At 48.6% G+C, this 26,648-nt stretch overlaps 1 protein-coding gene across 1 annotated transcript in view; it reads left to right on the top strand.

Moving 5' to 3' along the window:
* Positions 1-26,648, top strand: part of TLL2 (tolloid like 2) — a 137,119-nt gene that overhangs the window by 90,692 nt on the left and 19,779 nt on the right. Inside the window, exons 7-13 of the mRNA XM_059054488.2 lie at positions 878-983; positions 8,186-8,310; positions 10,917-11,032; positions 16,141-16,243; positions 22,780-22,896; positions 23,905-24,050; positions 24,497-24,692. Of these exons, the coding sequence (XP_058910471.1) occupies positions 878-983; positions 8,186-8,310; positions 10,917-11,032; positions 16,141-16,243; positions 22,780-22,896; positions 23,905-24,050; positions 24,497-24,692 (909 nt within the window). The remainder of the gene's footprint in view (positions 1-877; positions 984-8,185; positions 8,311-10,916; positions 11,033-16,140; positions 16,244-22,779; positions 22,897-23,904; positions 24,051-24,496; positions 24,693-26,648) is intronic.

Below are 26,648 nucleotides of genomic sequence, written 5' to 3' on the forward strand. Positions count from 1 at the left end.
TCCATGGGGTCAGGAAGGAGTAAAGAGAGGGGTGGCAGGGAGCAGACAACACTCGTTTATAAGTATGGAGGCCTTTGTCACCAGCACTGTCCATCAGTGGCCCTTCCTGGGAGGTCATCTGCCAGAGCTTGTAGGAGAGAGCAGGAGTGAAATAACTTTCCACGTTGTAAAGGACAATGAAATCCAATTCCATTTCCTAACAGGAACAGAATCTACCAGGACACTGTTGCAGCATCAAAGCTGATAGGCCAGAAAAAGAGTTATCCGGTTGCTTTTCTAAGACTCATTTTTGCTGATGTAGGCAACATATTTTTGAAACTGAAATATAATTACGATACAGTACACGTAAAAACAGTATTGCTGCCCATCCCAAGGCAGATAGTGTCTAGATTTCTTAAAGATACCTCCTCCTGTGAAACAGTTTTATACATAAATTCATATTGAACATGAAAGTAGCTGGTTGAATAATATAGTTGCCTTAAAAATGCTTTCGAGAGCCTGAATTGTGAATGTGGGATTGAAGTTAAACTCTTGGATTTGTTTTCTTTTGTTCCGTCAATAGCAAGATTAGAGATTTAAAAACAATTTTTTTTTTTTGAGCAATCAGACTGATAATTAACCTGTCTACTAACTGCGCTTAGGAGTTTTGAGTGGCATTGGGGGAGGGGTGTCGTGTGGTGGGGTGCGACCACATGGTGCTGTTCTGTTTCAAATTGCCAATCTGTTAAAACAACAAGAACCACCACCAAACCTGTCATTTGTCTGATTGGGGTAGCAGAGCTCTCGGAAGTTGCTATGGGCCCTCCTTCTCCCTCCTGTGCCTCCTTTCCGATGCTGCCTTGGTTTTCAAAGGCCTTAACAGAGTGTTGTGTCACAGGTCAGGAGTATAATTTCTTAAAAATGGAAGCTGGGGAAGTGAGCTCTCTGGGAGAGATGTACGACTTTGACAGCATCATGCACTACGCCCGGAACACCTTCTCAAGGTTGGAATCTATGGTTATGCCTCGTCTGTGTTGTACTGTGCCTGCCGCAGGCTTGGGTCGGATTCCTGGAGGTCTGCGGAGAGCGGGTCTCTGCATGTTCCTAGCACAGTTGGTGTGTCTGTCCTTGAAATACAGTGGCCTCTGGGCTGCAGTGAAATATAATCTAATCAGGTTCCCGCTAATAAGATGGAATCCCATTGTGAAGCTGGTGTTTCATCACGCCCTCATGTCACAAGCAGCAAACTGGAAAAGGGAAATTATCAAGAGGTTAGCTGGGATAATAACTTAGAGGGTCTGTGTAAAATTTCCAGTGTGTGTGGGGGGGTATCTTCTAAACTACGTCCTTGATGTAAGCATGGTGATGCTAACCAGTTCTCGTAGAAGCAGTGTGGTTTATTGGAACCTAGACTGTGTCAGAGCTGGGAGGGTGGTAAATCATGGGTTCATTTTAGAAGAAGATGAGGCTCTGGCCAGCTGGTGGGAGAACAAAACTCCAGGTCTCCTGCCTGCTGGCCACGCATGACGGTAGCTGTTTTCCTCAAGCGTGGTCACACCAGTTATTTACACCTGGCATCAGCAGGATCTCTTCTGATGAGTTCGTGCTGTGCTGGACCCAGTGTTAAGTATTTTCTGTATTGCCCTTGCTTCTGGATCATGTAAGTGTTTTGTATATAGAAGTTTTCCCCCGCCAGTCCCAGTTTTGTAGGTCTTTCCACTCTTGACTTAAAGGAGACACAGTGCGAGTATTCTCTCTTGGCATTTTTCCCTCAGTCTCTTCTTAAAACCAGCGTGTTTGCTCTTTATTTATTTAATCATTAAAAAAGATTTGAGGTGATTCCCAATATATACAAGAAAAAAAACTAGGTGAGAAAACTTGGGGGTAGGGGGAGGGAAATATAAGGGTAGATGGCCAAGTGGAAACTTGGCATCAATTTGGTATTCAGAATATATGCCGTAAAGTCATGTACCCTTTGTTGGGGTTGGCAGACAACCCTGCCCTGTGCTTCCTAGCAAGTCATAGCAAAGAGGGAAACAATCCATTTCATGAGTCTCAGTGTCCATAAAGATCAAAGGAAACCGTTAGGTCAGGAGACATAGTGCTCTTGGGAGTGGAAGGAAAACTGTTTACCCAGGCTGCTTGGCTCTTGGGTACGGCTGCTGAAAGCATCCTGTTGATGAGGTCGTCGAACCGTGGGAGACATCCTCCCACCCTCAGCATCCCACGTGCCACGGGGGCACTGTGCTCTGGCCACACAGCTGAGTTAGTTAGGATGGCCATCCTGCACCCAGGCAGGGGCTCTCCAGAACTCTAATGGGAGGAGTTTGGCCAAAGTCAGCATCTTTGAACAACTGGCATGGGAGTGACCTACCCTGTTTTCTTTACTCTTCTCCTAGCTTTTTATCAGAAGACACAGAAGGCAATGTGATGTGGTGACGAGACCACTGAACTGAGAGTCAAAGGCTGGATTCTAGCCCTCGTTCTCCCATGTACCTTGCTGTTGAAGGAGGTCCAGACAATAATTAGGGGCAGCTGTGGGTAGGGTCAAATCGCCACCTCCCTGGGCCTCAGTTCCCTCATGAGAGAGTTGCACCAGATGTTCCCTGAGCCCCTTCCAGCTCGAACATTTCAGGTTGTAATTTCTTAACCAGAATGGGTGAGGGGTTGGCGGATATGATCACACTCATTGCCATATTGGAAATCCGAGGCTTCCCCTTCCACGCTGGGAAACTGAGACTTTGAGGGACCTACCCTGGGGGTGTGAGAGTCAGGATAAATGGCCCCTCTGCAGATGTCAGAGGTGGGATGCTTGGGTGTGGAGGTGGGACTGATTCAGGTTGGGGAAGTGGTTTAGGGAATAGCCAGCTCGCATCGCATCAGCCCCAGGGGTTGCAGGCGGCTAAGTAGAGCCAAAGTATTGATTTTTTTCAGAGAATCAAGGTCAAGTTGGTCCAGGTGAGAAGCTTGTACCTTGGGTCTTGTTTTTATAGCTGTCCAAACTCTTCATATTGCTTTATACCTTATCTATCAATTATTCTTATAAACTTATTTATTAATATTTATCTGTTGCATTCTCCTCTCCCTCACTGGACTGAGATCTTTGAGGACAGAGACTATCGCATTCTCTTCTAATCCCCAGCACCCAACACAGCGCCTGGCACAGAGTAGCTGTTCAATAAATATTTGTCAAATGAATAAATTAATGAATGAGTCGAAGGAGACAGGAGATCTGCAGTGCTGGGGACTAGGTGAGGGGAGAAATGTCCATCGTCTCATTGCAGTTCTTTCCACATGCAGTTACAGTGGTCACTTCATTAAGAAGAATCTACAAGTTTCTATTATGTAGGAAATTTTGGATAAATTACTGCTAATGGGATGTAGAAACTGCATTGCCTTCTCCATGCCTGCAATGTGCCAGTAACTGTGCAAAGCTCTGAAGCCAGAGGCCGAGGCAAGAGTGCAGACAGACTATCTTCTGGCACCAACATTTCTTTTCTTGTCTTTCAAGAAAAAAAATTCTTTTTTTTTTTTTTTTTTTTCTGATTTCTAACCCGTAATGCCATCCCTTTTGCCCCTCAGGAGATAACCGTTTTAACACCATTGTCAGCGTGAAGCATTTGATCAGCACAGACCAGTGGAAACCCATGGACCAAACCTATGAAATAACAGTTCCCCATCAAAAGTCCTCCTAGAAGGGAGATTGGCAAGGAAGCAGCACATGGGTGTGATGGGTGGCTAGTTGGGAGAGGAGCAGCTTCCCTGAAGGTGTCCAAGGGCGGCAGAGGTCCCCTTCTGCTAACATGATGTTATCTATTGTTGTACAACAATCTACCCCCAAACTTACCAGTTCATAAAAACTTATTTTTTTATGACATTGTGGGTCATTCTGATTCATTCTTCTCTGGTCTTGCCTGGGATTGCTCCCACAGCAATACTCATTAAGACTCTGAAGACCCAGGCTTTAAAATGTGCATGACATCACCTCTGTCACATTCTGTTGGCCAGAGCAAGGCACAGGACCAGCCCAGATTCAAGTGATGAAGAAAGAGATTCTACCTCGTAATGGGAGGAGTTGCAACTTTGTGTTGCAGAGGGATACGGATGTTAGGAGGCATGGAGGCATGACTTGTTATTTTAACAATCCACCGCAGCTACCTTCACACCCCTGCCTCAGAGTTGAGAATGGTTTTGGCAAATCTATTTTGTAGCATTGTCCCCTATGCCAATTTTCTGCATGGATTTTCAGAAAACTACTTTGTCCATTGGGGGCATTTATCAATGGAGTCTTTAACTGGGTACTTTTTGTAAGATTTTTCCCTCTCCCTAGTTCCATGTCATTAGTCTTGGTCACATATCCCCTGGAGCTAGCCTGCACATTGTCTCTGTAAAAGAGATTCTGTAAAAGAGCAGAAAATGGCCTATAGAACATTTGCTCATCTCAGAGGCAAATGCTATTCCTGCTGATGGGAAACCCAATCTTCGTGTGTCTTTACGATTGTCCTTCCAACTTTATTCCCTCTAGTTTATTGCAGTCCCTCCCTCCTCCCCGTGGTTGGACCCGGCCTGTGGGGAGTGATGTCTTTGGAGGTTTTGTTGGGCAAGGGTCCAGGAGATGAGGAGACAGTTCTCTGGTACAGGGGCTTCTTTGTTTGGAGAACTCGGAGCTGACAGTTTTATTCCCTAAGGGCATCTGCCAAACCCTTTCTTAGTTTAGCAGAATGTCAATGCTAAGAGTGTCCTACATAAAAAGGGGGGTGTAACTGCAGCGGTTTATATAGGGATGTCTCTTGTAGTAAACATCTTCCACAGCCCACCGCTGTGCTGGCAGCTCAGGGGCGTGCAGGGGAGGGAGTCTCAGCTCGCAGAGGGGTCCGAGTGTGAGCCCAGGTGGTTCCTTGCTTTGGTTTTAGAAGTTTCCAAGCTTCCTAACTCTACCATGTACCAAACAGACATTAAGACCTGTTTCTTGGGTGGTGGGAAACACTGGCTGGAGGGAGGTAGATGCTAGGAGGCAGGTTCCAGGCCTGCGTTCAGTTCAGGGCTGGCTCCTCATCACTAGCTTTGTACTCGGGTGAGTCCCTTAGGCTCCGCAGGCTTCGTTTTCTCACCTGTAGAGAGGACCCCTAATGACAACGGCACCTGCTTCCTAGGGTGTTTATGAGGATTAAATGAGATGGTGCGTTTAAAGGGTCCAGGCAGGGCCTGGCACATAGGAAGGTCCTGTGAACGCACAGAGGGTGTGAGCACGCACTCTCCACACAGCAGGCTGCTGCCTGAGTTGCCTACACTGTGTGGGCTTCCACATGGTCATTTAGCCTGTGTTACCAAGAGATGGTACTGAGCCTCGCATTTCAGGCAGCAAAATGTCTTTCTCCAGGAGAATCGAGAACACGATTACGAGTGAACACATTTTATGTTAGGGCAGAAGTACCCATTTTTAAGATTCATATGTGATTGAATTTAGAATTTGATATAGAGTTATCACTTGTGGTTTCAAACTCGGTGAGGTCACTGAGGGAGACCAAAGATTCCACAAAAGTTTCTCCAAAGGACCCAGAGATGAGGCGATGGGAATTAGAGAGAGACAAGCCAGGTGGTTACATGTTGGGGAGAGCAGTGCTGAAAAGGACATCGGCAGGCAATCTAGGCTCTGGTGTGCTAATATAGGAAAGAAAACAAGCTTGAAATCTGATTTAGGGGAAAAGTATATACACAGACAAAAAGGGATAATATATATTTTCCAAGGTAGTGCAGAATTTAGGGAAAAGGAAGTGTTTGAGAGAGAAAGAGAAGAAAAAGGAAAGAGCAGCTAATAACTAGGTGACAAGCATATTTGCATTTCCTTTTGAGTATAAATAATTATTTTGCAAAATCTTTTGATGCCAGTGTCCTATCTTGGCTGCATAACTTAATTCAAGAAGCATTTTTTGAGTTGGCTATGCTTTGGTCCCTGAGGGTATAGAGACGAAGGACCCAGTCTCTCTGCTGAAGAAACTTACTGTTTAGCAGAAAAGACAATTATCACCGCAAAAAAGACAATACAGTATGATAAGAAGAATCATATCGTATTAGGCGAATAAGGCCCAGAGGAAGGCGTGGTTCACTCAGGATGGGAGGGATAGAAAGGGCTTGGGAAGACTTTTAAGAGGGAAAGCCATCTGATGGGGTTTTGGAGAATGAACAGGAGTTTGGTAGTGGTCAAGAAGATGGGGGATGGGCAGCCATGGCAGAGGACAGCTTGTTTAAGGGCATTTTGGGGGCCAGCAGGAGTACTAGCTTGCTTATGATAACGAGTGAGGTGGAGGTGTCAGCAGAGAAAGGCAGAAGCTAGAGAGTCACAGGCCTGGAGATCCGGGTGCTGATCGGAAGTCGGCGAAGGCCCGTAAGCAGAGTGGGCACATGCCTATCCTTACATTTCAGGATGATCACGTTGCAGCCTTGTGGAGGGTAGAGCAGAGGTGGCAGAGTCTACAGGGGGAGGCCAGTTGAGAAGCGACTGGAAAGAGAGTTCAGGAAGGAGATGCTGATTGCTAAACCAGTGGTCTGGAATGAGGAGGAAAGCATAGATTCAAGGGATGTATAGAGGGTGCCATGGACAGGCCCTGGTTCCCAGTTTTGACAAAGGAGTGGGAGGAAGAAGACAGAGCCAAGGGCACCTTCAGATTCAGTCTCAGGAGACAGGTTCATGGAAGGAGCAGGAGAACGGAATGCATTAGGTTTTGAATGAGTTGGATATAAGAGCTCCATAGGACAGTGCAGTGGAGGGGGTCACCAGACTTCTGTCTTAGCAGATGGTTCTAGAGCTGGAATCAGAAAATTAGTTGTCAGCCTGTATGTGTCAGTTAAGACCCAGGGAAGCAAGTGGAGCAAGAGAGAGGAGAGAAGAGGGAGAAGGCAGAACCCTATCGGGATAGCACTCCTGGGAAGCAGAAGAAGGAGATCCTAACCTACGGCTCAGAGAGAGCAGTGCCTGGGAACCGGGGGGAAGAGAGTCCAGGAGAGGAGGGGCCGGCAAAGGGGCGGTGCTGCAGAGAGGGCAGGTGAGCATCGGCAAGGGTCCCTCTGACTTGCCAGGTGGTCGGGGACTGGGGACCATTGCTGGCGTGCTCAGATTGCAGTTGGATTGAGGAGGGAAGGAGAGGTAGGCAGCCAGACAGAGAATGGAGACAATTCCTTCCAGAAACTTGGTTAAGAAGGGACAGAAGGGGATAGGGTGGTAACTGGAGAAGGTGTCGTTTCAAGGGAAGGCCCTACCCTCCAGTAGAGGTCCCAGGTTGGGGGTCTGGAAGCAGAGTGAGAGGATCAGGCAGGGGGTAAAACCACACCCACAAGATGGAGGTGTGAATAGAGCCAGTACCCAGCCAGGCATCCTGGTGGACATTTGTCTGCTTTGCTCCTTTTAGGTTTCGCTCCCATTGGAGCAGAATGAGATGTTAAAGTTAGAAGGGGCTGCCGTGACCATCTAGGCCAATCTCTTACTGTTCAGAGGGGTGAACTGAGGCTCAGGGAGGGAAGGGACTTGTCCGAGGCCAGTGAGGCCTTATAGGTGGCAGTGAGGCCTTACGCAGAAATCTCTGGGCCAGGGCTCTCTTGACTACCTCCTGTTCTTTGCATTCAGCCCGTTTTCCATCTGATTATCCCCCTTGCCAGCAAGGCCCCCAAACTCTGAACTGCTTTATTCACCAACTCATCAACGAGCGCTTGCCGACCAGCCCCTGAGAACCTCACACTGTACTGGTTCCCAAGCTTTCTCTGGAGTCTCTCCAAGACTTACCCATGTTGGGAGCTGCCCGTCGCACAACTCCAGAGGGCGCCACTCACACAGTCGTGTCTCTGAATGGTGCTCCGTGCAGCTGTGCAGTGGGGGGCCCTGGGGCCCGGGCCTGTCAGGGCCTTTGTGGAGATGCTCGGTACACTTCAGTAAGGAAGCCCTCAGGGCCACTGGGCCAGGGCATAGTTTTAAACTTGGCAGAGTCATTTTCCCATTGGAAAGGGAGCCGGCAGCTGAAGAAATGGAATGCTAACATGCCAGCACGAGGGGAGGCAACGTCATGAGTCATGTCAGCCTGGGGCGAGCAGGCCAGGGGGTAGGAATGTTCATGGGGTTGTGGGCAAGGAAATGAAGACTCTAAATCCCCACGCGGACAGCCTGACAGCCTTGACTTTTCGTTCTCCTTTCTCGCTCTCTCCTTTCTTCCTGTAGAGGAGTTTTCTTAGACACCATCCTCCCCCGTCGAGATGACAATGGCATCAGGCCAACCATCGGCCAGCGTGTGCGGCTCAGTCAGGGAGACATAGCTCAAGCCAGGAAGCTGTACAAATGCCCAGGTAACTGAATCGCAGGGGTTCCAGGGCCTCCATAGCACCACGGAGACAACTCAACTCAACTCAACCACCAGGGGCAAATATCCCTGGTGCTGGGAAGACGCCCTGGGGGACATGAAGCGTCTCCCCCTGGGCGGTTGTCATTCCTGGTGTGCTGAGGTGCTGGACAGTGCAGAAAGCCCAGCGGTGGACTGACTGCAGGTGGTGAAGCAAATACTAGGTCTTAGAGCCCACAGCTTAACTTGTGGGAAGCTTTGGCATTCTCCGGCAAAGCCCTGACGTTCGGAAGAGGAAGAAGGCGTAGTGGAGCAGTAGTGAACAGGAGTCCAACGCGGTGTGCCTCCCGTAAGGGTAAAAGCACTCTCCTTTCTATGGGAGTAGGGGATGTGGGTTTGGTAAAACGAGAACCCCAGGTTTTGCAGAAAGGCAGAGAGTGAAGGAGAATGTTTTTGAAAGGGTAGAAGCCAGCTTCCCAAACGCTGGAAGGCAGAGGGCATCTCAGTGCTGTAAATGAGATCATGTCTATGGTCTTGGGCTCCCCTAGCCATCCAGGGTGCTAGTCAGTGGCCAGTATTCTGCCATTGGAGACGGGACGGTACACTGGATCCAAGCAGATGTCTGCTTCTCTGCCAGTTCAAAACCCCCCGCCCCTTGACTTTGCCCCCTTTGCTTCCATCTCATTGGCTTCAGCATTGTCACCCCCGCCCCCTTGCCTCCCAGGGGGGAGCTCACGTTGGCCCCTTTAAGCTGCTGAGCTTCAGTGTAAAGCGCTCCTTTACAGCAGCCAAGTTTTTACCAGTGATGGGAGAGAAGGCGATTTGGTGGTTTGTTGGGGGGGAAGAAGGAAATTCCATTACCAAAATGTCCAGCAATCTTTTCCAAACTCCCAGACCAAACGTGTGGTTTGATCATGGAACGGAATATTTGAAATAGGGGCCATCTTAGAAAATTGGACTCTCAGCTTTTTTTCAAACGACACTGCCGGCAGGACACACTCACAAAACGGCAACCATACTCAACCCCTAAAGGACCGCAGTGCTGGCACTGCTTCCCTCCAGGCCACTGTTCTGGGAGACCCCCCGACCATCTGTGCCCTGCACCTGCACAGAAAAGGTCTCTGGCTGCCCCAGCTCGTGTGCAAAGGACGGAGTGCTCAAAGGACCGTGTGGGACTGCTCCATCATGACACTCTGGGAAATAAGTCCATCCAGCTATCAGTCATCTGGGGGCATGTTAGGGCTGAAATACAGGATACACGTATCATATAACCTTGCCGAATTGAAAGAGGAACCTTATAGCGTTCCCTTGGAAATGCCATAGTATTTATTTTGTTATAATGTGTATACTTCTTACTTCCCAAAAGGATTGGAAGCAGCTGGTAAATACCATGGAGCCATACAGTAATGTATATGTTCTTGCAGAATGTTGATGATTATTCTAAAATAATTTCCATGGAACCCTCGGGGGTGTTCACTGCTGGGCATAATCCTCATGATGCCTCGCAGTTGTTCGGTAACATGATATTAAAGCCCCAATATCCAGGATTTCCTGAGGCCGATATGGGCCGTTCTCCAGCTCTTCCTTCCTGCAGCTCCAAAAACTGCATCTTCAAATAGTTTCAAGTAGTAACTGAAAGCAAAGGTGGTTGCCACGCAGAGACTGAATTGCATGTAGGAAAAGAAGTGTAAGGAAGTGTGTTTCCCACACTTTGGAGGTGGCCCCATGAAAGGAGGGGCACTCAGCAAACCAATGTACCTGTCTTTGGGGCCTGAATCCCTAGAGATGAGGGGATACAAAAGCTGTAGCTTCCAAGCTTACACATAGAGATACCTTTTCTTTTGAGGACAAATTAGGGGAAATATTCTTCACATACATCGGACTAGGTTCTAGACTCCAGGCAACCCTCAAACGTTCAAGGGCAGAATAGCCTACTCTAGAATATTCCAGCTTCCTGTGCTTCTGGTCATTTTCCTCTGTTTTCTTGACTATTCCGTAGCTCTTTCAGAGGTGGGTAGCAGAAAAAGAAGAGGCAAGATTCCAACTAACAGCTGAAATAAACTTCAAAGCATTTTCTGTTTTGCTCCATGTGCTTTTGCACTTTTGTATTCTCTCTGCCACAGATGTTATTAGCAGTAATTACAATGGCTGCCATGTAGGGGGGAACTCACAGTGTGCTGAGCATTGCACTGAGCCATTTCATGTAATGCAGATGGTTTCATTAACCCTCTAGGTAGGTCCCACCCATTTCACAGAAAAGAAAACTGAGGCCCCGCAAGGCTGGGACATTTGCCCACCACCAAACAGCTGGCTAGAGAGCTGAGATTCAAACCTCTAGGTTGTACTCAACCCTGAGATCCTCAGAAGAAACCCCTGGGGTGTTACTTTTTGGCCCCCAGGCCCGATTTTTGCTTTTATTGACATTTATTTGCTTTTATTTTGTTGACATTTTGCCAGAAAAATGTCAATCTGCCTGACATGCTTTTTGCCAAGGTGTTCTGAGAGCTTTGGCTGGTAAAGGGGTGAATTTGCTCAGCAGGCCTGTCCAGGGGGCTGCATGGGCGGGGAGTGTGTGCACATGCCCGGATCACACGTGTTGTTTTGCTTGTGCAGCATGTGGGGAGACCCTGCAGGACACGACGGGAAACTTTTCCGCACCCGGTTTCCCGAATGGCTACCCTTCTTATTCCCACTGTGTCTGGAGGATATCGGTTACTCCAGGGGAAAAGGTAGGTGTGCAACCACCTCAGGAAATGACAGCGCATTCTTTGAGTTGGGTGAGGCATGAGGCACTAGTATTATTATTAACAGTAATAATAATAGCTGTTATGTTATGAGCCCCTACTATGTGCCAGTCACTGTGCAAGCTTGCTTAACGTTCATGATTTCTGGACTTTCCCACCAGCCTCCCCCATACAAATGGAGGCCTATGTACTAAATGTCTACAGGGGTTATAAATCAAGCTCACAGTATGTAAAACAAAGTAGGTGCCACCCTCCTACCTTGATAAATACACCATCAGGATGCCCTGAAAGGCGAGGATCCAATTTAGAATTTCTTGACCCCTCGGAGTGCTGTTCTGGAAGGTGGCACTACAGGGAGAGCTAGCCCCAGCCACGGCTGGCCCCTCTTCCTCTTCCCAGCCCCAGCTCCATCTAGGAGCACCCAGGGCAACCCCCAGCCCACAATCCCAAGCACCCTCCACTCCTACCTTGCAAACAGCTGTTCCTTGGTTCCCTCTCCAGTGGAGGTGGACTGGCCAGGTGTGCTGTCCACCCTCGGGAGGATGGATCCAGGGCAGAGGTCCTTGTACACCTGGAAGTGGCCTCAGGGCTATTTAGACAGGGAATTCCAAGGTCCTGGGCTCCTGAGGTGCAGTCTGGGAGCTGGGAAAACTCTGTATAGGCACATTCCTTTGGTTCTGAAGATTCCATGGCCCTCTAAACTTGAGCCCAGCTCAGGGGCCTCTTTTGCCCTGGTCCAAGGGTGGTATATTCTTAACCCTTCTGCAGGGTTCATCTCCTTATGTCCGTTATTTGAACAAGGAATCCGAGGCCCAGACATTTAAAAAAATTGCTCACATTCAGAGGAAGATATAGAACTGGGAACTGGGGCTTCTGCACCTCGAAGCTTGTAATTTTCCCTACAGTTCACTACAAACCCAAGGGTTCTTCATGTTGTCTCAACCTAGATGCAGCTACTTTTGCATCTCTGCCCCTTGGGTCTAGCTTCCTGCAGTCATACCTGTCGTGGCTTGTCTCACAGTATCATGACTGCTGGCTATTTGGCCGTCCCCTTTCTAGACCCTAAGCTCACCTCATTACCCAACACAGCCCATGGCACAGAGTCATACAATAAATATTATTTGTTGAATGGATGTGTAGATGGATGGGCGGCTGAATGGAAAACTTACAGGTGGGCGTGCAGTGGGAGGTGTTGGATTTTCAGGTGCCTGTAGCCAATCTTCAGATATTCCTAATTCATCACTATAAAAAAAATGTCCACTTAAATGTTAAGTTAAATATACTGTGACAACTAGAGGGAAACAATGGCTTAGACCATTGTGAGCATTTTCTACAGCATGGGAGCTATTCTCAGCATATCGTGTGGAGTCTCTCATTTAATCCTCACGACAGCTTCATGTGATTGGTGCTATTACCACACTCACTTTGCAGTTAAGGAAATGGACTTGCCTAAGGCTACTCAGTTTGTTGTATTGGGATTTGACCCCAGGCGATTTGACTCTGAGAGCCTGAATGCTTAACTGTCATCCTAAATTATTCCACAAAGGGGACAGGCTGATAGACATGTGAACATGCATTCATACACACAGACTCACATGCACACATACACACACACACGCACACATACAATAGCCACACGCACACATCTTTTCTCTGGCTCTAAGCATTTATGACTGTGTGGTTGTCATCGTGAGCCTGAGAAACTTCAGACCTGTCTGCCTTGGGCAGATGAGGTCCCTGTGCCCGCAGGAGGCATCCTTGGGAGGGAAGAAGGAGGAGGAGAAGGAAGGGATCTGGCAATCCCTAAATTGTTGAATTGCCCTGAATAGCAGAGGCTCTGTGATATGTTTGAACTGCATGAGATTCACCAAGCCTTAATTATTATTGCTGACTAGGGGCAGGGAAAATATATCATTGAAATTCCAGCACCAATTATTTCAACTTCTGCTTCACCCAGCCTTCCCCAGAGCTGCTGGTCATCAGCAAACTTGATTGATTTGAGTTTCACCTCTTGTTCATCACCTCTTCTCCTATGGTCTTTATGGTTCACTAACATACTTAGATAATTAGCTGAATAATTATCCGTTCATTCAGATTGTGAACGTGTAATAACATTTCCTTTCTGAAATTTTAAAAAGCGAAGGCTAAAGAATTGTCTTGCAACCAGTTAGCAAGGATTACTGAGCCCCTCCACCTGAATTCTAGCACCATGGGAGAGATGAAAGAAATCTAAGGTACAACCCCTGTCTTCAAGAGACTTAGAGATTAGACTTTAGAGTTGGGGTCCTCCCTTCACCCCTAGGGAGTCTGATTTAATTGAAGGAGGGGCATTTGCTTGGCACTGGTATCTTTTTAAATTCTGAGGTGATTCTAATCCACAAGCAGGTTGAAAGAAAAGTGACATCACACACACACACACACACACACACACACACACACACACACACTGCAACACAGGAGGTAAGCTGGCCAGTTATTTTCTGGTACTGACTTCATTTCCTAGGAGATCACAGGGCTTTGTGGAAGACGGTGCTCCTTGTCCTGAGACCTGAACAAGGGAGCTGGTGGACACTCTCAAGACGGGCAGCCTGTGTGAAGAGCACTTCGTGTGTCCGGTTCATGGTGCATTAAGTGTACATTCAGTGTGGCTTGATTTTTTAAATCACCATTCATCAAGTGTCTATTATGTGCCAGGCATAGCACTACACACGCCATAGACAGTTTCTCGTGCAGTCCCCTCAACAACCCAATGGTGTGCATGTTTCTTTACAGATGAGGAAGCTAAAGGCCCAAGAGGACAAGTGTTTTCTCAAGATTCCAGAGCCAGGAAGGGTAGAGCTGGGAGGAAATCCAGATCTGCTTGCCTCTAAAACGCCTGCTCTAGAATCACTCAAATATAGGGAGGGAGGAGTTCCAAAGAGGGAAAGATCATGTCCATCTGGGAAATCATGGACGGACTCAAGGGGGAAGGAGGGGCCCCCTATCCAGGCATGGGATGGTCTCATTAGCACGGATATATCAGGGTGCACTGGGAAATAAGGTCACATAGGATGGGTGCTGGAGGCTCTGGAAAGTAATCAGAGTTTAATTTATGAGACGGGGGCATAGGGAGCTGCTGAAGTTTTCCGAGCACAGGAGGGATCTGGTAAACATGAGCTGTAAGTGCAGGATTGATCCAAAAGACCTAGTGTGCAGGATGGACGGGGGCACAGCAGGGAGGTGTTCCGGAATCATCTCAGCAGGACCAACGCAGGCAGGGCTGTTGAAGGGGCAGCGAGACTGACCTGGAGCGGGAGCTCAGACATCTCAAAGGAAGAAAGTCCATCAGCACTGGGATAAGCAATAGAGGCCAAGGAGAGCTAACCCCAAGGTACAGCACCTCAGTGATCGGGGCGAGGGTGTCACCTACAGACAGGGAAGCTGGGAGGACAGTGCTTTCTTTTGAGGTGTCCTTACAGTTAATGGGGAGCGGGGAGGACGGGAGCCAGCCGAGGAGAGAGAACAGTGGACAGAGTGTGGTGGAAACCAGAGAGGAGAGGTTCAAAGCAGAGGGGCCAGAGAACAAGGACAAAGAACTAAGTCCTTTCGATGTGGCCGGGAGGGCACTGCAAACTTTGACCTGCAGCCCTCCAGCCACGGGTGGGAGAGACAGTGGGACCCGGGGCTGTAAGAATAGAAAAGAAAGTGGCCAGCGGAGGGAGGAGAGTGAACATGCTAGAAAAAGATGAACTGCCCTATAGCAAGGTCCCCCCGAGTGGGAAAAGCCATAGATAGGGTCAGAGGTGCAGGAGCTGGGGCAGGGCTCTTCAGGGGACTCTGGAGAGCGAAAGAGCTGAGAGACGGCGGGCAAGGTACACGCCGAGGGCGGGCAGGAAGCCCACTTGGGAGCTACAGCCAGACAATCCCGGGCACGTTGCATGGCGGGGCTTGAAGGGGCGTGAAGGGAGAGGGCAAACCTGACCTCGGTCTGGACCGTCTGAGTTGGAAGGGGTGCAGCACCTGTGTGCCAAGTCTGCAGGGTCCCCCCACCCCCTCCACTGCTTGTGGGCAGGGGCACGGCTGAATGGCCTCAAGTGTGTCCAGAGGGACTGGAAACCTTCCTTCCCAGTCCCTCTGAACCCACCTCCCCAGCCTTCACTCCTTCTCCTCACCTCTTCTGCCCCCTCATATTAGACACGCGCTCGATCACCCTGCTGGAATCACAGTGCGGTTCCCCAGACATCTCCTTGCTCTGCTCGTGTCAGTCCCTTGCATCAGAATTCTGTCTGGCCCTCCTTCTCTGGCCCCTGGGCCCCTATTCTCCTTAGGTGAAATGCCACCTCCTCCGAGAAGCCTTCTCCAGATTCTCCCGGGCAGAATCTAGTTCTTCCTTGGGGCTCCAGAATGCCTTTCTGTCCGTCCCTTTCTTCTCAGCATTTATTCCATAGTGTTCTAATTGGCTTGGCACAACTGCCCTTCCCTCATTCTCTGAGCTCCTTAAAGGCGAGTACTCTGTCTTACCGATCTTTCTAACTTGATTGGCCAACACAGACTGGCACACAGTAGGTGGTCAACTAACAATGGTGGAATGAATGAATCAATGAATGAACGGACTAACTGTAGGAAGGCTATTAGACACACCACACCTCAGAAGAGTGAGGTCATGGCCAGGGGAACATTGATCACAGAGGTTCTCGGATGCACTTGGGCTCACCCCAAAGCCTTTGGAATGATTGATGATGTTTTAAGATCTTTTCGTATCTCTAAACTCCACTGACCTCTTACCTCCTTCCAAATCCCCAGTCTCAATGCACCCCGACCAGTCTTTTTAATGCATCTTGCTTTCTATAAACCACCAAGTGACTTCAAAAGCCCCAGTTATTCCCCAGACAGAACCAAAGAACCCATCTCCTCTGTTTATTCCCCATCCTGTTTAAGGTTTATTATTGAATGTCATGAGGTTTCCTGTGAATGTGCTTTTGAGAGGACACTCCTACTGTGGTCTGAGGGCTCTGTATGCTAAAGGGTAACGTGAGAACACCGCTATGCCAGACGTATCTTCACAACTCCTCAGGCTTGGCTGCCAAAACTCACTTTACGGTAACTCTTTGCAGATCGTCTTAAACTTCACGTCCATGGATTTGTTTAAAAGCCGCCTCTGCTGGTACGACTACGTGGAGGTCCGGGATGGTTATTGGAGAAAAGCCCCCCTGTTGGGTGAGTTGACTTCAGAAAGCCTTAAGAGAGGAGTGCTCAGATGCCGTCTGCGATGCTGTTAATATTTGGAAGGGTCCATCCTGCCAGTCACAGGAAGCTCTCACGGGTCGGTGTCATTGTAAAACTCGAACACTCCATTTGGCCGCACATGTTAAAAGCTTTTAAAACTGCGAATACTCTTTGACCCAGCCGTTCCACTTCTTAGAATTTGTCCTAGGGAACTAATTAAGGAAGTGTGCAAAGCTCTCGCTACAGGGATGTTCAGTGAAGCAGGAAACATTGAAAACAATTTAAATATTCAACAGGTGTTAGATGAATAAATTATAATACATCTTTTCAATGGAAAACTATCCAGCCATTAAAAATAAAGTTGGAGGGGACTATTTATTGATACAGAAAGATGTTCATCGTACATTGCTACACAAAAGGTGTTGCAAAATAGGATATGCAGTAGGATTCCATTTTAACAAAAATACACTTGTATATCGATGCAGGCGTTGCAAAACCAGATGCCTTTGGGTATAAGGTGTAAATGAGTGAGATGGGGCTGGTATAAGAAAGTAAGAAGTGGCTGGGAGTGTGGCACACTGAACAGTAAATATCCTGACTCAAATTACCCAAAACAAAATTACTGAAAACATTGTGCAGCCTGGATTTGACTGGAAGAAACCCTTTTGTGATCTACAATATAAATATTAAGTAAAACAAGAAATATAAATAAATAACACACAGTGGTTATTTCAGGATGATGGAGTATTTTTTAAAATTTATTCTGTTGTTGTTGTTCTTGGTTTAGCTGTATTTTCTAATTTCTCTATGGTGAGCATGTAATTTATTTGGGGAGATGAACAGTGCTTGAACTCATCCATGAAAAGGCAGGTGGACCTTTGAGTGAGGGAAGGTGGGCAGGTGTAGCATAAAGAGAAAAGTCAGTTCACTCAGGATTGGTCACCAGAGGCAGATCTCTCAGGGTGACCAGGGAAGATCCACGTCATATAGAGGACCAATGGCATCAGTGTTAGGAAAATGGACATGGGGACTCGTCTGGCCCAGAAATGTCCACCATGGTGGAGTCAGGATAAGAAGCAGAGTCACATGGGCTTCCCTGGTGGCGCAGTGGTTGAGAGTCCGCCTGCCGATGCAGGGGACGCGGGTTCGTGCCCCGGTCCGGGAGGATCCCGCGTGCCGCGGAGCGGCTGGGCCCGTGAGCCATGGCCGCTGAGCCTGCGCGTCCGGAGCCTGTGCTCCCCGACGGGAGAGGCCACAGCAGTGAGAGGCCCGCGTACCACAAAAAAAAAAAAAAAAAGCAGAGTCATAAGGAGCCGGATGGGAGGGTGTCCGCTGAGAGTGGGTGGTCCTCACTTTTAGAGTGCTCTTCAGGGTGGGCTTCTGAGTTGGACCAGCATAAGTTCGCAGCGTAGACTTTGCCCCTGGCATGTCTTCACGTCGGCAGAAAAGCCATACTTGGTATGCTTCGAATGACTGGCCTGAGTGTGAGCTGCTATTAGGACAACTGAGCAAAGACGGAGGCCGGAAAGAAGGGAGAGAGCTAAGGTGGGGAGTTTCACTGCCAGACTGAGCCCAACTTCGTTACAGATTCTGGGGGTAGATCAGAAGAGACAGGAACAGAGGGTCTGGCTGGACCCAGGGCGGCCTGGCAGATACTAAGCTTCTGTACGGCCGAAGGGTCTCAGCCAGATCAGCTTGCCACTGGGAAAGGCACACAACTCAGTGCAGAGGGCCATGAGTTTAAATTCCTAAAGGTACAAATAGATAGGAATTTGTAAAGAAGTTTTGAGGAGCGCCCTTGCACTCTGAGAAAGGAAGCACGGGGTGGGGGGCAACCCCATGGTTTGGTTTGTCTACTTCTGGATTATTTGGCTCTTTGACAAGAATGCATTCAGGCATTATTTTATAATTAATAAAAGAAACTGTGTGGGAGGAGGGAGTTTCATGATAACATGGAATCTCGGGGACCTTAGAGTCACACACCTTCATGAGAAAACCGCACTCCCCAAGTGCAAACCAACTCGCTAAGGCCACACAGCCTGCTGGTGGTTGAGATCAGGTCAGAACTTAGACGTCCAGCTGATGGGACAAGAGGACTGCTGAATCTGGAAGGGGCTCCCCATAGGACTGTCATGATTCGTTGTTTATCTGAAATTCAAATTTAACTAGGCTTCCTGTATTTTTGTTTGCTAAATCTGGCAACCCTATACCCCCCAGGGAATGTGATAGACTTAAAAAGCTCAGGAGGGGGAAGCTCTCTGTTCCTAAAGTTCCGTGGAGAGGGCCAAGGCACGCTCCTGAAAATGGGCACAGGAAGAGGGATTTCCCAGCTGTTCCTTGAACTTGAAACAAGAATTTTCTCACTACAGATCCTGGGAACTCTGATTACATGTTCATTGATTAGATGGAGCTTTTGCCGTTCGTCATTATCAATGATGGTTTTTTGTTTGGTTTTTTTGTTTGGTTTTGTTTTGCTTATATTTTACACACTTTTGCAGTGAGTGTGCGGATGTGTGTGTGAGAGTGTGTGGATGTGAGAGAGAGAGAGAGAGAGAGTGTGTGCGCGCGTGCCGAGTGTGCTGTAGCCAAGGCATGGCCCCGCGCCTGTAACCGTCATTCTTCATTTGCAGGAGTTCTCCTTTGCCAACTATTTGGCCTGCTCTGATGTTTCCAAATGCAGTTGTTAGTGAACTTTTGTGTTTGGAACAAGTGCATTGTGTGGGCCGAGCTGGTCCCTGGGAGGGGTCAGTGCCATGAAATCTGCTGGGAGGAGGCAGGTCAATGCCCCTTTGGCAGGAGGGAGAGCGGATTAGGGCGGATTGTGAAAGTATGCGTCTTGCTCTGAAAAACTGTGCATCGCATATTTTCCCAGGGCAGTGTGTGAAAATCCAGGCATAATGGACGCATAACTTTTTATGAATGAACCCTTTATGACTCCCCATGGAGTCCACTTGTAGTGTCCTCATCTGCATTTCCTCTTCTTGATATCCTTATTAAACTCCTCCTCCAAAGGCAGGAACCAGATTCCGGTTGAGGAATCTGACACCTTTTCTCTAGTCCATTTTCTCTCCAGCCTGCTAGTCTCCTTGGGAGAAGGCTGTTTGGGGCCCAGCTTTTCACATAGTGATTAAAGGGAAATGTAAGTAGATTGAGAACATTTCACGGCTGCTTAAAGATAGCAGATTGTTTTCTTCAGTTTCGGGGGTCACTGAGGGGATTGCACCTAAAGAGGGGAGGAAGGTGGCTGCATACAGAACTCATCTAGTAATCTGAAACACTGGCCCGTTAATTGGATTCCCCTCCCTTATTTCTGCTACAGGAATTACTCTAACAATGCACTTTTGTAGGCAGAAAGGTCCTCGGGCATTCTGTGCCACCACAACGCACACAAAAGCTTTTCTTCCCCCTTCCCTGAAGTGGGGAGGGAGGTTCAGAAAGGCCAGGCTGGCCAATCAGTGTCGCGTGGCTCCACTACTAAGGGCTCTCTGGGCAGGGGCGGCCCCCCCCAAATGAGCAGAACTGATGGCGTGAATCAAACTGGCCAGCCTGGTGTTGCCACAAGTTTGCTTTATGGTTTGAGTCTTTGATCTTCGTTCCTATGTGTCTGTTTCCAAATTGGGAAATAGGAAAAGTGACGCTATTCCTGACAGCAGATTTGATGTCTACTGATCCAAAAAAAGGGGCAGTGTTCAGAACTGCACCTCAAACAGAGGAGTTCCTTTGGATGGTGGTGGCGGTGATGGTGATGAAGAGGGTGAGACTGATGATGAGGTCAAGATCTCAGGCTGCCAAGGTTCAAATCCTGCTGCCACTTACAATCCTGAGTGTAACTCACGCTGAGTGTAACTCAGCTCCAATTCTCCAAAGCTCAGTTTTTTCAGAAATGACATTAATAATAGCACCTATTTCAGAAGGTAGTAGGGAGGCCAATAGAAAATCCATGTAAAGTGTGTAGGACATTGTCTGGCATAGTCTGGTTCAATTCAAAAGGGAGCTTTTATCAGAACCATTACAGTGAAGGTGAGAATCTGGAGACATCAGTCCAAGGACAATGTAGAAGGTTCTAGTTAAGAATACAAGGTAATGTGGGGAGACGTTGCTTAGACATAATTTGTAATTTATTCTACCAAGTCTAGCTCTGCCAAGGCAGTAAAACACACCTGAGCCGGTAATTCCTGTCTCTTCCGGGGTACGGAGCAGAGGTGGGTGGTCCTGTGGCCCTGGGGTGCGTGGTTTCTTAGGCAGCAAGGTGGTGGAAGTCCCTCTCTCTTTTGAAAACTTCCCCAGCGGCTGTGACAGCTGGGGTTTTAAAAGGAGAAATTTGGACTTGAAACTCGGTTTAGCTAAGCAAGATTTCCTTTTGTGAACCGGCATTGCCCAACCACTGTTCAGTGGCTCCGACTTCTCCCTGGTGAACAATACTTCCCCAAGCTTACATGTTGTTTTCCAAGAACTAATTGACATTAATTGGCCATGCCCGAGGAACCATTATTGGAAGTGTATAGACTTCTGACGGATTTTTCCTTGCCCAATTCTCAACAGCAGTTTTAGCTCATCTCCCTTAATATTAAGCTCCCCAAATCCAAAAGGCTACAGGCAGCCAGAATCAGAAGGAAATGGAAGGAGATTAGCAACCTCTACCCCTGTGTCTCCCCGAAGAATGTGGACCACAGTTGGCCACTAGGAAATGTCTGTAGTGGCATTTATTACTCCCCCAGTCTCACCCCACCCCCCGCCCCATTTCTCAGAAGGGCAAAGCAGCGTCACAGCTTCAAGGGGTTGATCCAGTGGCTAACACAGTGCTGGCCATAAGAGGGTACCCACTAAATATCTGTCAAATGGACTTTAAAACATTTTTTTTGGAGATACAATTCGTGCACCATAATACATCTCGTCATTAACGCATGTAAGTCAGCGGTTTCCGTGTGCTCACAGAGTTGTACAGCCACCGCAGTCTGCGAGCGTCTTCATCATCCCCCAGAGAAAGCCCGTACCCATTAACCGTCACCCCCCCCCCCATGTTAAATGGATTCTTGAGTGACTCACACAGTCAGCACTTGCTGGAGCCATGGACGCTTTCTGTTCAGAGAGACCTTGGCTGGTCTGTGTTGTGAACTGATGATGAGTATGACTCAGTCCATCTCCCGCCCCACCCCCGTTCTTGCCCTGGCTGCCATCCTTAGGTGGCATTGGAAATTATATGGCCAAGGATGACCATGCCCTGGGAAGGCCTGGCCTTCCCCCTTCTCCTCCGTAAAGGGTCCAGATTTCACACAATGTACCCACGTGTCTAAGAAATACACATTTATTTGTATGTTCAATACCACAAGTTCAGTAGCAATTATGAGCCCCTTTCCATCAGGTAGTGGGAACTTAATTACAGTCCGTTTGTGGCTTTTCCCACAGGGTGCCAGTGGGGGGCACACTTTGTGCCAGGGCATGCTGTCTGGCACGTCGCCATCCCAACTGGCGTTGCTGGGATGTCCTCATCCCCCTCTTGTCTCCAGTCCTCTGTCCACCTAAGTGGCTGCGGTGCCTCCTCCTTGCCTCAGCCCTAGGCCAGTTCAGACTGGTGCCAAGTCCACATCTCCCTTAGAAGACGTTCTATGGGAGACGTGCTATGGCTCCCCAGGCCCTCTGGGCTATGGGAAAGTCGCTTCCATCCCCTCCCAGGAGTCCTGTTGCTGCCATCGTGTCCTGCTTTCCCTGAAGAACTCTGCATGCCTGTCTCCTGGCCTAATGTCTTAAGAAAACACACAGACACTCCTGTTCTGACCCCAGGTGGGACATGGGGAATCCAGGGTCTTGTTGCCCCTCCAGGCTCCGCCAGGCACTGCCCTGGGGGTACAGCTCCTTAAACCTCCTTGGGGTCTCTATCAACTTCTCCACCCAGGGCACAGGGTCCTTTCAGAGGTTCCATGGTGCCCTCTCCAGTCCTCTCTCCCTCTAGGTGAGGATTGCTCCTCCATCCTAGAAATCTTTCTAAGACTACAAGGCAGGGGAAGTGTGCTCTTATTCATTGTGTATTTTCCCCAATCCTTGGTATTGTGGTCAGACTTGCGGAATTCAAAAGCCAAGAACTGGTTTTGTCATCATGTGTCCTCTGGCAACCCTTCCCCGAGACAAGGAAGGCATAAGGCATGCCCCCCAAATAGGAGGGTGTATATGTAATAGAAATACCAGGGGGGACACTCATCACTCGCTCAGGCCACCATCCCACCGCTGGCCTTGCTGGGACGTCCTCATCCCCCTCAGCACCTCAACAAGACCCACTGGTAGGGGAGGGGGTGCCTGGGCCACACTCAGGGTGTTTGACTGATTGGAGTCTGAGACTCTCCTGAAGGAGGCATACAGGCTTGTGACTGTTTCCATCCCAGCTTTTAATCCTGTATGTGCTACAGGATGAGTTGCCCGGCGAGGACTGCTCACCTTGAACTGCATTTGAAGCAACACTGCTCTTTCTCTGCCTGCACTGAGTCCCTCCGTGCTGTCGGCCAGCAGCCTGACCGTTCTTTTCCGCCTCCCAGGTAGGTTTTGCGGCGACAAAGTTCCGGAGCCGCTCATCTCCACGGACAGCCGGCTCTGGGTGGAATTCCGAAGCAGCAGCAACATCCCGGGCAAGGGCTTCTTCGCGGTGTATGAAGGTTTGTTCGTGACGAGAGAAGCCGCCAGCGTGGCTCCTGATGTGCCTCCATCCTTCACGTGCAGCCGGTGTCCCTTCCCGCCCTTGCCCGTGGGGCAGCTGCCCGAGCCCTGAGGGTGGGGCAGCGCCGTCCCCTTCTCCCACCTTACGGAAGCTGAGAGGCTAGCTGGGCTCCCTTCAGGCCAGGCGCCCCCTACCTGTCACCACCCTGCTGAACCCTCCTTCCAGTCCAGTGGGGATGGTGTTGGGGGTTATAGAACACTGTGGAAATGCAAGCAGCCTCTGAATAGCTGTGTGAGCCTGAGCGAAGAATCCAAACCTCTCTGAGTTTCATTTGTGAAAAGAGGACTTTGGCCAATGTCAAGGAATTTCCAGCTGCATGTCTTGGAAGGGCCTCTGAGGCCACCATGGTGGTTGAGTGGAGGGAACCAATAGGTCTGGGCTCTAGGCAGCTGCCACCAGGGCGATTCTGCTTCCGTTTGTTCCACATATTGGGTTTCTCTGGCTAGGTACCCCTGTGCCCGCCCTCCACTCAAAGGAAAACACTAAATAGTTATTAAGGCCCCTTAGGGACTTAAATTGTAATTTTGGAGAGGCCAAAGTTTTGTTTTTATAAAGGAAATAGCGTGCGTGTGCGTGTGTACACATCACTCTGTACCAGAAGCTTCCACCCTCTGCATCAGAGTCACTGGGGGATCTCAAACCCCCGGTGATCGCCCAGACGCACTTGATCAGAACTTCTTGGGATGTGGCCCTGGCTCCCATAGTTTGAAAAATCTCCCAGGTGATTTTGATGCACAACAAAGGTAGAGAACCACTGCTCTACACAGTTATTTTCTTTATATGAGAAAAATTCAGAGTTGCAAACACATGAGATTATGCCTTCCTGGAGGCACAGTCTTGGTTGAATGGAAATGAAAATGTTGGCAAGTGGAGCCACCTAGTGGTGTACTTCCTTAGTAAGCTCTGACCAGGGACCCCCCCTTTCCTCCTGGCTCTTTTTCTAAAGCTACCTGTGGGGGAGACATTAACAAAGATGCCGGTCAGATTCAATCTCCAAACTACCCGGATGACTACAGACCTTCCAAGGAATGTGTTTGGAGGATTACGGTTTCAGAGGGATTTCACGTGGGGCTTACCTTCCAAGCTTTTGAGGTGAGTACTGCTGATCTTAGACACTGTGCTCTATATACGTTTCCATTTTTTGGCTGAAAACAGGAACCTAAGAGGCCATTTCAAGTCCATGATGCATTTTGCCAGGACATCTGGTATCAGAGCCTCTGCAGGCTTTGAAATCACATCTGCCTCCTTGCTGAAGGCTGCTGGAGAGGGTGGGGGAATAATTGAAGCAGAAGTCTAGAATGGGATCCCAGGGCGTTTTGTTGAATCTTTCTTCCCTGTTTATCATGACTTAATCTCTTTGCAGCTTGATTCATCCTTGACTCGCACAAGTAGGAGACAGCTTGGAAAAGCCCAGGACACGTTTGGGTCCTTTTGTCTCTTGGTTAGATTTTCAAGAGTGATATTTAGGTTCCTTTCTTAAGTTGAAAACCTTAAGGCCAAGCTGCTGTCTTTCACGTTGTCTCCATTTCTCCGTTTAGATCGAAAGACACGACAGTTGTGCATACGACTACCTGGAAATCCGCGACGGCCCTGCGGAAGAGAGCGCCCTGATTGGCCACTTTTGTGGCTACGAGAAGCCAGAGGATGTAAAGTCCAGCTCCAACAGAATGTGGATGAAGTTTGTGTCTGATGGCTCTATCAATAAAGCAGGCTTTGCAGCCAATTTTTTCAAGGGTATGAATTAGCAGTTGTTTCCATTTTAGTCACAGGATGAAGTATTGCCCCCCTGGCCTAAGAATCACAAAACCCATAGGGAACCTTAGCACCAAACAAGGCTTCCTGCAGTGAGGAGGCAGCAAGCCGTTTCAGAGCTGTGCGTAGATTCCCCAGCGGCGTTCACAACTGACTTGGGAACAGGCTCAGCCTTGGCTTCTTTCTTTGTGGCAGAAAATTGTGCTGCCACACTTGGAAATTAGGTTTATAAGTTTCCAAGGTCAACTTCATGAAGCTTAGTGAAACTGAGCATTGATAACAATACATATTTGTGTAGTCACTATCATTAATTGAGCAACTACTGTGTGCCAGAAATGGTGCAAGGTACTTGACTTACACTATATCATTTAATTCCCAAAATAAACCTCTGAGTTGGGTTTAGATCATGCTTGATCACTGTTGAGAAGGGCTGCTCAGGGTCACTCAGATAGTAAAGTGGCAGATCAAGAATCTAAACACAGTCTGACTCCTAAGCTCAAATTCTTTCTAGAACATTGCCTTGCATGCCCTCATGTGGGCCAGAGAGGCAGCCCGGGTCTTCAGCTCCTGAAGCATCAGCTCCCAGTCTACAAGCCTACCCTCAAGGGGGCAGAGCTGGGCAGGGGGCGGGGGGAGACTGAGAAGGTGTGGCGCTCACAGGAAACAAACCTCTGTGCCTCCTTAGGGACTGACTGCTCTGTAAGATCTTGATAAAATCAGACGCAGAATGGCGTGGGAAGACCAGCATTCCTGGCCCCAGCAGAGCCAGCTTCCTAAGACTCTTTTGAATAGATAGGTTTTCCTTCTCTGCTCTCAGAGCCCTGGAATTCCTCAGACCACATGCTAAGAAGAAATATTGGCTATTCCCCAATGCGTTGTGACTGGGCGCCCACCAGCACACCGGCAGCCACTGAATGGAGATACCCAATCTGCAACTGGTGTCCCCGATCAGTGACCCCTTCCTCCCTCCTCTCCCAGGGCTCCTGGCTGTGCTAACCCAGAAATCCTGGTCCCTTCCTTACTCTGTCTCCCCATCTGCCCCTTCTTTATCCCCTTCTCCCAGGTTTTAGGTGAGCAGATGGTGTCAGAAGAACCCACTTCAAGCTGTGTGACCCTGAGCAAGCATCCCTTTGTCCTTACTGAAGCCCCTGGTTTCCTCTCTGTAAAACAGGGAGAAGGAAATCTGCCCATTTTACCCAGGCAGCTGTGAAGCCCCAATGAAATGATGGCTGTGGAGACACTTCATAAGCTGAAAATTACCACACAAGTGTGTGGGGGTTTTTTGGGTTTTTTTTTTTTTTCTGCTTTGAGCCATCTGGGGACAGCAAACCGAAACAGAAACGGAGCACAGAATCCTAATGTTCTGAATAATTGGAGACAAAGTTTAATTCTTTCCCAAGCAAAAACAAACAAAAAAACAAGAAACCAAGCCACATCAAGTGTATTGCAAATGCAGTTTGCCTAGTGGCTGTGGTGGGAAGAAGTACATGGGAGTCTTAGTAGAGATGCCTTAGTAGAAGTAGAGATGCACAGCCCTCACCTCACTGTAGCCCAGACTGCACCTGCTGGGTGTCTCTCAGCCTGGGGAGACCCCCGTCTGACTTAGTGGCCGCACTGGTTGGGTCGCCTACAGCAAGTGATAAAACCTCTCTGAGCCCCAATCTCTCTACCTGTAGAAACAATACTACCAGGCTATCACAGAGTTATCGTCAGGAGAAAATGAAATAGCATTAAGTGAACACACATGGTGTCATGTTTAGTCCCATTAATTTTTTTTTTTTGCTAAGGAAGGAATCTCTGAAGTGGTTATTTTTCTCTCTGGAAAAAATGATGTGACAGCTTCTTCTTGCAGTTGCCGTGTGTCCCTTTCTTATCGCTGCTGTAACAAATGACCACAAATGTGTTGGCTTAAAACAACACAGACTTACCATCTTACAG

This window comes from Kogia breviceps, chromosome 2 (genome assembly GCF_026419965.1).
Source record: "Kogia breviceps isolate mKogBre1 chromosome 2, mKogBre1 haplotype 1, whole genome shotgun sequence".
Taxonomy (NCBI): domain Eukaryota; kingdom Metazoa; phylum Chordata; class Mammalia; order Artiodactyla; family Physeteridae; genus Kogia; species Kogia breviceps.